The sequence below is a fragment of the Moschus berezovskii genome, chromosome 8 (genome assembly GCF_049115385.1).
Source record: "Moschus berezovskii isolate FMDL1 chromosome 8, NW_MosBer_1.0, whole genome shotgun sequence".
Taxonomy (NCBI): domain Eukaryota; kingdom Metazoa; phylum Chordata; class Mammalia; order Artiodactyla; family Moschidae; genus Moschus; species Moschus berezovskii.
Window position 1 is genome coordinate 52,198,334 of NC_142467.1, and position 12,718 is coordinate 52,211,051.

The following is a 12,718-nucleotide window of genomic DNA, read 5'->3' on the forward strand; positions in this document are numbered from 1 at the left end:
CTGGATAGCATCAGTGACTCGATGGAGATGAGTCTGAGTGAACTCCAGGAGTTGGTGATGGACAGGGAGGCCTGGCATGCTGTGGTTCATGGGGTTGCAAAGGGTCAGACAAGACTGAGCGACTAAACTGAAGTGAACTGAATGTGTTCCACACAGTCACATCCTTAACCCCAACTCCTGAGCCTCCTTGGTCCCCATTCCATTCCTGACCTCTGTATCCCACTTCACCCTTGACTTTCACTGGGTCCTTAGGCGTTTCTCCATTCCTATGTCTCATCCAGTTCTAGACTACCCTATCCTTCACTTCACAGTATCCCTGAGCCACACTCTTTCCTTGGTGCTCAATATGGTTGTCAAAGTCTGCTTAAGTCTCAACTGTGCGATAGCATAGTCTTTTGTGCATGTAACTTTATGACCATAATCACGATAATGATCCAAGGAGTACAAGGAATTTGCTGTTTTTATCTCAAAATATTCATAGTGATATAATAAAGTAACTATTTCTCAAACAATTGTATATCTTGGTCAGGAAAATAGTCTTTTTGGATTTCCCAGAAATAACCAGGAAAACGATACAATCTCATATGTTCTAGAATCTTAAAACCCATTCTGTATGTCCTGGAATTACCAAAGAAAATAGTAGTGTTGTTTTCTCACTTTTTCCCCCCAAAAAATGGCTCTGTGTTTTCATGCTTGAAAAATGATATGTAAGCCTTCTTTGTTTTTTCTTAATGATATAGGGAATGATTTATCTTCACTTCAGTTAAAAAGGACAAAGATCACAAAATTTTGCTATAATTGGCTTAGTGGCAGCTTATCTAAAAGAAAAAGGACAGCATAATAAATACAAAATTAACTTCCCAAATCCAGGTAAGCCAACTATTCCTGGCACAGCTCTAGAGCTAAGAACAGTTTGAAGCACAATGGGTTGCCCGTAGCTTCCTCCATCTACCATCTGAGCCACCAGGGAAGCCCAAGTCCTTGCATCAGGAAGATCCCCTGGAGAAGGGGATGGCAACCCACTCTTGCCTGGGGAACCCGATGGATGGAGGAGTCTGGCAGGCTACAGTTCATGAGGTCGCACAGAGTCGGACACAACTGAGTGACACACACTTTTACTTTCCTCCATCTATAGTGTGTTCAGCATCGGCCCAGAATCTGCATGTGAACAGTAACTAGGTACAAGCTGTAGCAAGAGTGTGAGCTTGACAGTGTTTCAGCACTGAGGCAGGAGCTTACACACTGTCTGTCCCACTCGTGTCTAGTGCTTGCTTCCTCTAGTGGATTTCTCGTGTGTGATAGGTCACTAGTAGCTTCCGGCTACAGTAGCTCATGAGCACTTGAAATGTATCTGGTCCAAATTGCAACGTGCTAAAAGTCTAAAATACATACCATTATCAAAGACTTAGTAACAACAAGTTTATATTGATTATATCATGATTATAATATTATGTATTTTGAAATGATAATAGTTTTGATATATTGGGCTACATAAAATATATTCCTAAAATTTATTTTACCCATTTCTTTTGTAGCTACTAGAAAATTTGAAATTACACATGTAACTACTATTATATTTCTACTAGTCAGTGCTGCTCAGACTTGCATACATTGGTTACTCTTGTTGCATTAGTCTTCCCCCAGACTATGTATGGGTTCAAGGCTCTGATACAGAAAATTATCAAGAGGTAGCATGATTCAGTTCAGTCGCTCAGTCATGTCCGACTCTTTGCGACCCCATGAACTGCAGCACACCAGGCCTCCCTGTCCATCACCAACTCCCAGAGTCTACCCAAACCCATATCCATTGAGTTGGTGATGCCATCCAGCCATCTCATCCTCTGTCGTCCCCTTCTCCTGCCCCCTGTCCTTCCCAGCATTAGGGTCTTTTCCAATGAGTCAACTCTCCACATGAGGTGGCCAAAGTATTGGAGTTTCAGCTTCAACATCAGTCCTTCCAATGAACATCCAGGACTGATCTCCTTTAGGATGGACTGGTTGGATCTCCTTGCATGATCACTCTGAGAAATTACTAATTTGTGTAATTGGATGAGACCCAAGTAACTGAGATAGTTATGCTATCCATGGAAATACAGAAGCTAGATAGAGGAGCTGGTAAGGTGACAGTGAAGGTGAGGTTGAGACATAGCTGGTTGTTTGACTTTAGATAGCTGTTGGCTGCCTAGGAGCCCTTACCTCCTCACCTCTCTTCTAGACATTTCTTCCAAACTCTGAGAGCAACTAGAATTTGAGAAAAAGATTAAAGAAAAAAAGGGTATAGTTAAGTGAGTTCCTTAAAATAAAAAAAAAAAATCCTATTATCCAGACAGTGACCAAAAAATCCCAGAAATGGCATTCTGCTGGGTTTACTTTTATTGAGCAAGCAATTGAACAGACAGCATTGTGATCAGGAGGCTTCCACAGCACAAGCTGGTTAAGATGTCTCTGTGCCCTTAGATCACAGAATCTAGGAGGAAAGAGATGGAGTAGACTCAAAGTCAGTGAGTCCATTCCCCCAACAGTTCTGTATTGCTTTCTATTGTAAATAAGATGAGCTCTGAAGAATTCTTTGTATATACAGATGGTGAAGGTAGGTCATTCAGAATTGGGGTACACATTTTCCCTCATGGCTTTTACCAACTTTTGCATCATTTGACCTAGACAAGAAGATGAAGAGGTTAGATGTTAGAAACTCAAAGACATTTTAGAAATGCTAGCTATACATTTATGATTGTAACATAGTCAAAGAAATCCGTAGATTCCTGCATTCTGCCAAGAATACAGGATTTTAAATCACTTTCACATTTTAATTGATTAAATGAGTATTTATTGAGTATCTAGTACATTTTATCTATTGAGGTGGATGCAAAAATGACCTCTGCTCTTGATTACTTGTGACTGTCATGATAATGAAAGAAGAAAAGTGTCATTCATATCTTTTCAAAAAGGAAGAAATTGAGCTTCAGAGAAGTTCATTGACTTGCCAAGGTCTCGCATTTGGTCAGGACTTAAGTCTAATTCCTCTAACAATTAATGCTTTACTATTATAGTCTTGAGAGTCCCTTGGACTGCAAGCAGATCCAACCAGTCCATTCTAAAGGAGATCGATCCTGGGTGTTCATTGGAAGGACTGATGCTAAAGCTGAAACTCCAATACTTTAGCCACCTCATGCGACGAGTTGACTCACTGGAAAAGACTCTGATGCTGGGAAAGGTTGGGGGCGGGAGGAGAAGGGGACGATGGAGAATGAGATGGCTGGATGGCATCACCGACTCGATGGACATGAGTTTGAGTGAACTCCGGGAGTTGGTGATGGACAGGGAGGCCTGGCGTGCTGTGATTCATGGGGTGGCAAAGAGTAGGACATGACTGAGAGACTGAACTGAACTGAACTGATTACAGTTTTAGGCCATAAGCATTTAATTAGATATCTTCGTGCCTGACTCATTCATGTATATTCTTAAAATCAACATTTAAAAAAATCAACAAATAAAGAGACTTTTTCACGAGTTGAGAAAGAAGCCAAAAAAAAAAAAAAATTAAGTCAACATTTAAAGTTTTTAAAGTGGTAACTGCATCTTGTCTGTTGGTACTACCTGGAATACTCACAGCATTATTATTACAAATTCAAACCTCTGTTTTAGTTCTCACATTGAACCCATTGCTTTGATTTGAGTTGGTAACTTAAGGTCTTGTTGAATCCTTGAAAATCTTTGTCATGGAGTTGAGAATAGTCATTTCTTCATCTTAAAATAGTATTGATATTTTTCTTAATATACGGATTTCCTTCCAGTATAGCTAATCTTTATTTAGTTCAGATAATGCCTTTTCTAGAGCCCTCGGTTTTCAGAATCTCCTGACAACTAAAGGATGGTGGCAGAGCACAAGAAATGAAATCAGGTCTACAGTGGACCCAGAACTTTGAACTTGTGGTAAATGGCAGGATTTCTCCCAGGCTGATTTTCTTTAAAATGGCAAAGATAATGATCCCTGCTCTAAATACAGATCTACTATGAGGATGCAAAAGGAAAGAGCACAGGGAACTCTCTAAAGAGTTACATAAATCTTAGAAGCTACCATATAATGAAAAGTATTTCTTAGAATAGGAAGTAAAAGTTGGGTTTTCAGTATATTTTTCCAGGAAAGTTGTGACTATCGGGTCTTTTATTCATTGCTGGGATTCTAGACTCTCTTAGAGAATCATCTACTCATGAACTAGGTTCAGGCCATAAGTTTCAACCTCTAGGATTTACACCCATAATAGTTATCAGAGCAATGCTGGGCCATGACCCACCCATACCACCTTGGTGTTTCCAAGATCACATAACAATCATACAGCCGGAACCGAATCCATGCCCGGGACGCCTCTTGCTCTAAAGATTTGTTCCATCAGATAAAACCTTAAGTAATATCCGTTATATAACTCCAGTGGAAAGAAAACACCCTCAAATGAAAGGAAGGAACTTACAAAACGTTTTGTTCTTATCTCTGGCAAGATACTTCATTATTTGAATAAAAACATCTTAGTATTATTTTATGGCAAATGCCTCATAAAGTAGTTTTCACCAAGTTGTCTACGTGAGATTACAGCAAGGCATTGTCTAAGGTGTGGTCTGTAGGACTTGCATAAAGATTATTTTTACCTTCCTGTTTTGAGATATACGTGACCAGATGTGTTTGTAAGATGGGGAGACAGTATATTCTGGCAATAAAATGAGAAGCAAACCACTAACAGTTTATATGTAGTAAGATAGCAAACACCATATAGGGACTAGGGCAAAAGTTTAAAACCTCTCTTTATACATGTGTAAAGACCCAGAGTAGACAACTGACTTTTTTAACCCAGAAGAAGAAACAGCAAAGATCTCCTCATTTCATTCCAGTCCCCTGCCTTCCAGCTGCCAGTGTAAAAGCAGAAAGACCTAGTTTATAACTCTTTTGTTTTTCCACTTTCCCATATCAGTGCTTACTGAGTAGTTCTTCTGAATATGGTTTCATCTAGTGTTGCTTGAGATCCTCAAATGTGGTAGAAGCGTTATTGTCAAAGCGTTATTGCCAAATGCTTAAAAGTATTTACTAAAAATTTTCAGTAACTCAGTGAGAACTTTGGTTTACATATTTATGTGATTTGCCAAAGGTCTCATACATGAAAAACACCAAAACTCTGAACTTATACTTATCTGGTAAAAAAATTTTTCTCTTATTTGAAACTTCCTAATATTTTTACCCAAGTCAAATACCTCTTGCTTGAGGAGGAGATTACTCAAATGCCATCACCAGGGACAATGTTAAACTCAATACGGTAGTTCTCTTTACCCCCAAGGTATACATTCCAAGACCCCCAGTGGATACCTGAGACCATAGATATACTGTGTGTAAACTAAATCTCATATATATTGTTTTTTCCTATACCTACACACCTATGATAAAGTTTAATTTATAAGTTAGGCATAGTAAGAGATTAACAGCCATGAATCTAAACAGAACATTATGTGAATGTAGTCCCCCCCCCAAATATTTTATTTCACTGTACCCACCCCTTTTGTGATGATACAATACAATGCTTGTGTAATTGAGATGATGTGAAAGAGGGAGGTTTTGTGACATAGCACTAGGCTATCACTGACTTTCTGAATACATCAGCCAGAGGATCATCTGCTTCAAGCGATCCTGTATCATCAAACTGTGATGGTGTGCATGACTGCTTGCCAGGAGCTGATATCCATGGTTAGGAATCTTTGATAGCAAAAGGTTTTTTTGAGGAAAACTTTTGAAATGATATTGTAGTTAGAAGTTGTTGCTCTTTCTGACTCAAAGTGTTGCTGCAGAACTTGCAATCCTTTGGTGATCATATGGGTGACTTTAATGCTGGCTTCCATTCAAGGATTATACACCATAATTTTGCCTGAATATCTGTACAGCATGAAACACTGGAAAATTTTGCCAATGTTTACATTGCTGGTTCTACGTCTGTTTCTTCCTTGTCTTCCTCTCCCTCTGCTGATGACTCAGTAAGTTCTTCTAGTTCCTCATTGTTGGATATTTGTCGATGGCCTTCAACATGTTCTTCCACTTCATCAAGCACATCAGAATATCCTTCTCCATCAACTTGTCTTGTCCTGTGAATGAATTTCCTAACTTCTCCATCAATCCCCAGGAAGCCTTTAAAATGATTCACTCCATTCATTCAACTTCACTCCATTCATTTTTCCAGAAAGCATTTATACTTTCTGGTTCCAATTTAGCCATTGTAACTTTGAGGAATGTTACTGTGTCAGCAATAGTGAATGATTTCCGGCAGTGTTTTTTGTCCAGATGAGGGTCTGCATCGATTGCTGATCAAATGTAATTAAACACCAGGCAGGTGTATGTGACTTTGACAAACTCAACAATGCTCTGATCAAGGGGCTGAAGCAATGAGTTGTATTTAGAGGCAAAAATACAACCTCAGTGTTTTTATTTTCATAGCAGATAGATTCAGGATGTCCAGGTGCATTGTCTTTTATTAGTAGTATTTTAAATTCCAATCTTTCCTCTTCCAAGTATTTTTAAATTTCTGGGATGGTGCACTGGTGGTGTAAGTGTTAGTCGCTCAGTCGTGCTCGACTATTTGCGACCCCATGGACTACAGCCCACCAGGTTCCTCTGTCCATGAGATTTTCCAGGCAAAGATACTGGAGTGGGTTGCCATTTCCTTCTCCAGGGGATCTTCCCCACCCAGGGATCGAACCTGGGTCTCCCGCACTGTAGGCAGATGATTTACCGACTGAGCTACCAGAGCACTGTTGGTACTATTCCATAAATAAGATGACTGTCCCCATGCTTTCTGATTTTGTTACCAGAACATGGGCAGTTAATATTTGTTCTTCAGAGCAAGTGTGTTATTTGCTCTTCACACTTTGCTGGGCTTAATCCCCTGTGGCATTACTACATAGTAGCAGAGTTAATCTGTCCTTCCCTGCTTTTATGACTTGGTGCCTCCTTTGTGCTTCTGTCAATGTGGTTCTATTGGATATCGTCTTTCAGAGGAGCCTGGTCTCATTGTAATTGAAGACGTGACTTGAATGATGGTCTTTCTCTTGAATTAACCTTTCAACTCTTCTAGAAATGTGGCAGCAGCTTCATCATGGCAGATGCATCCAGTCCACTCATTTTTATATTTTTCAGTCCAGACCTATTCCTGAATCTGTGTAACCATACTTTACTTATAGTAAATGGCTTGGTGTCACTAATTTCAGGGGATTCCTTGCTGAAATCTCATTATAGTCTTAATGCTTTTTGGCCAAACACCTTGTCACCAGTCACAACTCATTTGCTGTTCATGTCTTCCATCCAACAAATATAATGCCTTTTCCATCTTAACTAAGCACTTATCACATAATGTGTCTTTAACTTTTGCCATTTGAGATGGAGCAGCAAAACTAAAATAAATTTCTTTCTCCTTCTTCACAAATTCATGGATAGAAGATTCATTTCTACAAAAGTCCTGAGCAACCTCAGCACATAATTTTTTTCTTTCCTTATTAAGTTAAGAACTTCCACTTTGCATATAAAGGAACTTTTTGGCCTCTCTTTGGCATATACGAATTGCCAGTGTCACTACCCTTGGACTCTTAGGGGCATTATTTAGCAAAATAAGGGTCTCTGGAACAAAAGACTGTGATATTGCAAGAGTTGATCTGATAATCTAGATAGCTATTAAGTGACTAGGAGATGGGATGTGCTGGACAAAGGATGATTTACCTCCTGGGTGAAATGGAACAGGAAGGTGCAGGATTTCATCATGCTACTCAGAATAGCAAATGATTTAAAACTTATGAATTATTTATTTTTGGAGTTTCCCATTTAGTATTTGTAAACTTTGGGTAACTAAAACTATGGAAAACAAAACCTCAAATAAGGTGAGATTACTGTAAAGTGTGTCAAAACATCCTTCAGTTCAGTCACTTAGTCATGTATAACTCTTCGCGACCCCATGGACTGCAGCACACCAGGCTTCCCGGTCCATCACCAACTCCTGGAGCTTGCTCAAACTCGTTTCCATCAAGTCGGTGGTGCCATCCAACCATCTCATCCTCTGTCATCCTCTTCTCCTTCTGCCTTCAATCTTACCCAGCATCAGGGTCTTTTCAAATGAGTTAGTTCTTCATATCAGGTGGCCAAAGTATTGGAGTTTCAGGTTCCAACGAATATTCAGGACTGATTTCCTTTAGGATGGACTGGTTAGACCTCCTTGAAGTCCAAGGGACTATCAAGCCTCTTCTCTAGCATCACAGTTCGAAAGTATCAATTCTTCTGTGCTCAGTTTTCTTTATGGTCCAACTCTGACATCTATACATGACTACTAGCTTTTACTAGATGGACCTTTGTTGACAAAGTAATGTCTCTGCTTTTTAATATTACTGTCCATGTTGGTCATAACTTTCCTTCCAAGGAGCAAGCATCTTTTAATTTCATGGCTGCAGTCACCATCTGCAGTGATTTTGGAGCCCAAGAAAATAAAGTTTGTCACTGTTTCCATTGTTTCCCCATTTATTTGCCATGAAGTGATGGGACCAGATGCCGTGATCTTAATTTTCTGAATGTTGAGTTTCAAACCAGTTTTTTTACTTTACTCTTTCAATTTCATCAAGAGGCTCTTCAGTTCCTCTTTGCTTTCTGCCATAAGGGTGGTGTCATCTGTATATCTGAGGTTATTGATATTTCTCCCAGCAATCTTGATTCCAGAAACATCCTTATAGGGACTTAAAAGGTCAATTAAACTGTTGGGGAACAGTTTAATGCAAAGTACAAGGATAGAAAGTTTAAGTTTGCTTCTATCTCTGTCTGACCTCTCTTGGCCTCTGTATCATAGATCACAGAAAATAAAAGCTACTCTAAAGAAGAGCTGGTGACATTATGTACATTGCTCATAAACAGTCTGTTATTAATCCCAGTAAACTATAAACATTTAGAAATGTTAACTACTATATTTTTATTCCCACACATTTCAGTAATTAATTATCTTCACAATGAAGGTAGTTCTGGGGTTACCTGACCTACTGTCATCTCCCTGGCCAGAGAAACATCCGTCACTTAATACAAGAGAAACCGAACCACCTGGTTCTAAGACTGATTCTGAACGCCCGAGTACTCACGCCAAGAGGTGGTGTTTCTTTGATGCTATTCTCCTCGCACCTTCCTTTACTGCGTATGTGTGTATTCGTTTGGCGTATTCTAAAACAGAACAGGAAGTTTCAAAGCTGGGAAAACTCACAGTTATAATGAAAACAAAACAAAACACAACCAAGCATCAAAATGAATGACATTTGGGCATCAAATCAGAACTGAAATCAGGAGTAGGAATGGTATCCATTTTCTAGTAGGCGTCATTCAGGTTTATTCTCCCTCTTCTGATTTAAGTCCATATTTTTGCCCCAGGCCTGGATCTATTTCATCATACTTCATTCTCCTATATACTATATATTCATGAAATTGTTGAATGTTAGAAATAATGGCAACCCACTCCAGTACTCTTGCCTGGAAAATCCCATGGATGGAGGAGCCTGGTAGGCTGTAGTCCATGGGGTTGCAAAGAGTTGGACACGACTGAGTGACTTCACTTTCACTTTTCACTCTCAGGCATTGGAGAAGGAAATGGCAACCCACTCCATTGTTCTTGCCTGGAGAATCCCAGGGATCGCAGAGCCTGGTGGGCTACCGTCTATGGGGTCGCACAGAGTCGGACACAACTGAAGTGACTTAGCAGCAGCAGCAGCAACACAAAAGCCATTATTTTATAGAGGAGAAAACTGGATCCCAGAGAGGAGTTTGACTTTATTTGATATCTATAATGTGACTTGGGGATTAGAAAATAGGATACATTTTACAAAATAAGTTTTACATAAATATATATAAATTATGTATATATTTTATAAAACATAAGTATATGTTATTGTGAATTTTATACTTGGAAAGAATCTTAAGATATATGAATTTTAATGCCTTTCTCATAAGAAATATTATATAGGAAACATTTACTTGTTTGCTTTGGTGATAGGAAACTAACTGTCTATCAGGACAGTTCATCTGGTCTTTGAACAATGCAAAAGTTGAAATTTCTTCCCTCTAGCTTCTTCTAAGACCTCAGAAACCAGTAATGTTCCATCTTGCCTGGGGCAGCCTAAATCTTCTCTTTATAACATGTACTTTCAGTTCTTTAGCTAAACAATCCATATTGAGGCATCCTTTATCAGTATTTTTATCATGGGCATTTCTGTAATTTATAAAGTTCCTTTGAAAAAAGTATAACTCATTATAGGTTTAAACAGTTAATGGAATGCTTGCAGAGCATTGACTGGACAATTTAGGGCCTGGCATTTACAGTAAAGAGAAACTGAAGAATTTCTGGGAGGGAATAAGACACATATAGTAACAGATTCATTAACAGTTTTACTCATCCCTTAAATGTTTAAGACATTTAAGAATTAAGATTCCTAGTTATTAAACTGTGTAATATCCATGGATGGACTTCAAGAGATTTATGTGCCCACAGATATTATGCATACAGATTTTTAATGTTTCATCATTTTTTCTTTTGTAGAAAGAGGTAACTTTCTCCATATTATCAAGGGAATCTTTGATCTCTTTTTGTATACCTTTGATATAACAGTAGTGTAGTAGACAGAAAAGCAAACTATATTTAAACCCAAATCAACAAGGTTACAATCCAGTCCATTCTACTTCCAAAACCTTGTCATTTTAAACAGATTACCTGGACTCTCTGAGCCTCAGATTAACCTTCTGTACAATGAAAATAATACCACTCTATAGTAAGTAGTGAGGATTCAGTGAAACTGAGAACATTAAAGTGTCTTACCTACAGATATAACACATAAAGCACTCATATTCAAATTTTAGTCTACATATATGAACTGTAGACTGTTTTTTTCTTTTGTGAGTTAGTTGATTTTAAAGAAATAAATGTAAATTCAAATATCTTTCCAGAATTGAAAAAGAGAATATCAGGCCCATCTTAATATTCTGGGCCTTGTTTATAGTGTTCTAAGAAGGACAGGATGAACAAACAGGGACTGCATGTTCCTGAGGTGGGATGTGGTAGAAAAGGCAAGATTTGCCACCATGCCCTTATTTAAAGCTGGAGAAACAAAGGCTGGAAACAGGTAGAGAATGGAGGGAAATCTGTGACTGGAAGCTAGTCATAAGGTTATTAGAGATTAGAGCCTGGGCTGACTCTGTACAGCAATGATTGTCAACTTTTTTCTCTTTACACGAAGTATATATGATGTTCACACTCCCATGAGTGACCATGGGCTTAGAGAGAATTCCTCTAATTACGTTGTAACCCCACCACTGTTTCCTTTCTCTTCCACTCAGTAAAGTATATGAACAATTCTATTAAAGGGATACCCATAGATATTCTCTATTTTATGCATGAACAAGAGCATTCACAACCTCTGAATTTTAAACTTCTACGATTAGTTGCAGTACCTTGCATTCATATCAGTACTCTACTGTGGGTCAACACTGTTGTTGAGAACCTCTACACTAGAAGATGGACTAGGTGGACTTGTATACTTACAGATTTTCATGGCAGAGCATGCAGGGATTGTTGTATGTCTGGCCGTCATCACCACAGACAGGCTGTAAATTCTTTGGACAAAGGTAACCCATCCTGGGTAATATTCGGTAGTGTTTGCACATCTCAGAATTCTGAACAAACAAAACATAAAGTAGATTTGTTCAGTGGCACTTAAGAGATATGGACTTGGTGAAAACCTCTTTATTTCCTCAATCATGTGTGACTAAACAGTCAGTAAAGGAACTGTAACATAGGTTATACAAACTCATATATTCATTTCACATCACTGTTAGGTAACCTCCTGGGTTTAGCTTCTTTTTTACTAAAGTAGCCAAACCAAGATACAAGGAAGAACAAAGCAATTAGAAAGCAGAAATCCTGCAAGACAGTGCTGTGCTTTGGAGAAGGCAATAGGCACCCTACTCCAGTACTCTTGCCTGGAAAATCCCATGGATGGAGGAGCCTGGTGGGCTGCTGTCTATGGGGTCGCATAGGGTCGGACACGGCTGAAGCGACTTAGCAGCAGCAGCAGTGCTGTGCTTAGTCGCTCAGTCATGTCTGACTCTTAGCAACCTCCTGGACTGTAGCACGCCAGGCTCTTCTGTCCATGGGGATTCTCCAGGCAAGAATATTGGAGTTGGGTTGCCATGACCTCCTCCAGGGGATCTTTCCAACCCAGAGGTAGAACCCTGGTCTCCAGGTTTCCCGCGTTGCAGGTGGATTCTTTACCATCCAAGCCACCTAGGCACAGATAAACTGAGGTATACCCATAGGGAGAAAATTCCCATGCAAAAAATAACACCTTTTTTTTCCCCTTTTAAATGAAGATATTGGTTATATACAATCTAGAAAGGAAAGACTCAAAATAAATGCTAGGTAATTACATGGATTTTTGAGTTCCAGCTCTGCCACTAACTAAAGGAGTGATTTACCTGACTTCTGTGAGCCTTAGCTTCTCATCTGAAAAACATGAGTAATAATACCTCTTGCCTCATATTGTTGTTTTAGGGAATCAAATCTGATAATGTACTTATATGCATACATAATACAGTGTTTGGCACATACTAAGTGCTCAGTATATGATAGCTGTTAGTTTCCTAAGGTATAAAATACATAAATGTTTCATGTAGAAAGAG

At 39.0% G+C, this 12,718-nt stretch overlaps 1 protein-coding gene across 4 annotated transcripts in view; it reads right to left on the reverse strand.

The window, feature by feature from the left end:
• Window positions 1-2,350: 2,350 nt before the first annotated feature.
• Window positions 2,351-12,718, reverse strand: part of SPINK5 (serine peptidase inhibitor Kazal type 5) — an 84,638-nt gene continuing 74,270 nt past the window's right edge. For all 4 annotated transcript variants that reach the window (XM_088838577.1, XM_055430708.2, XM_055430709.2 and 1 more), the window contains 3 exons: window positions 11,583-11,713; window positions 9,139-9,217; window positions 2,351-2,657 (listed from right to left, as the gene is read on the reverse strand). In XM_088838577.1, the coding sequence (XP_088694703.1) occupies window positions 2,649-2,657; window positions 9,139-9,217; window positions 11,583-11,713 (219 nt within the window). In that variant the 3' untranslated portion in view covers window positions 2,351-2,648. The remainder of the gene's footprint in view (window positions 2,658-9,138; window positions 9,218-11,582; window positions 11,714-12,718) is intronic.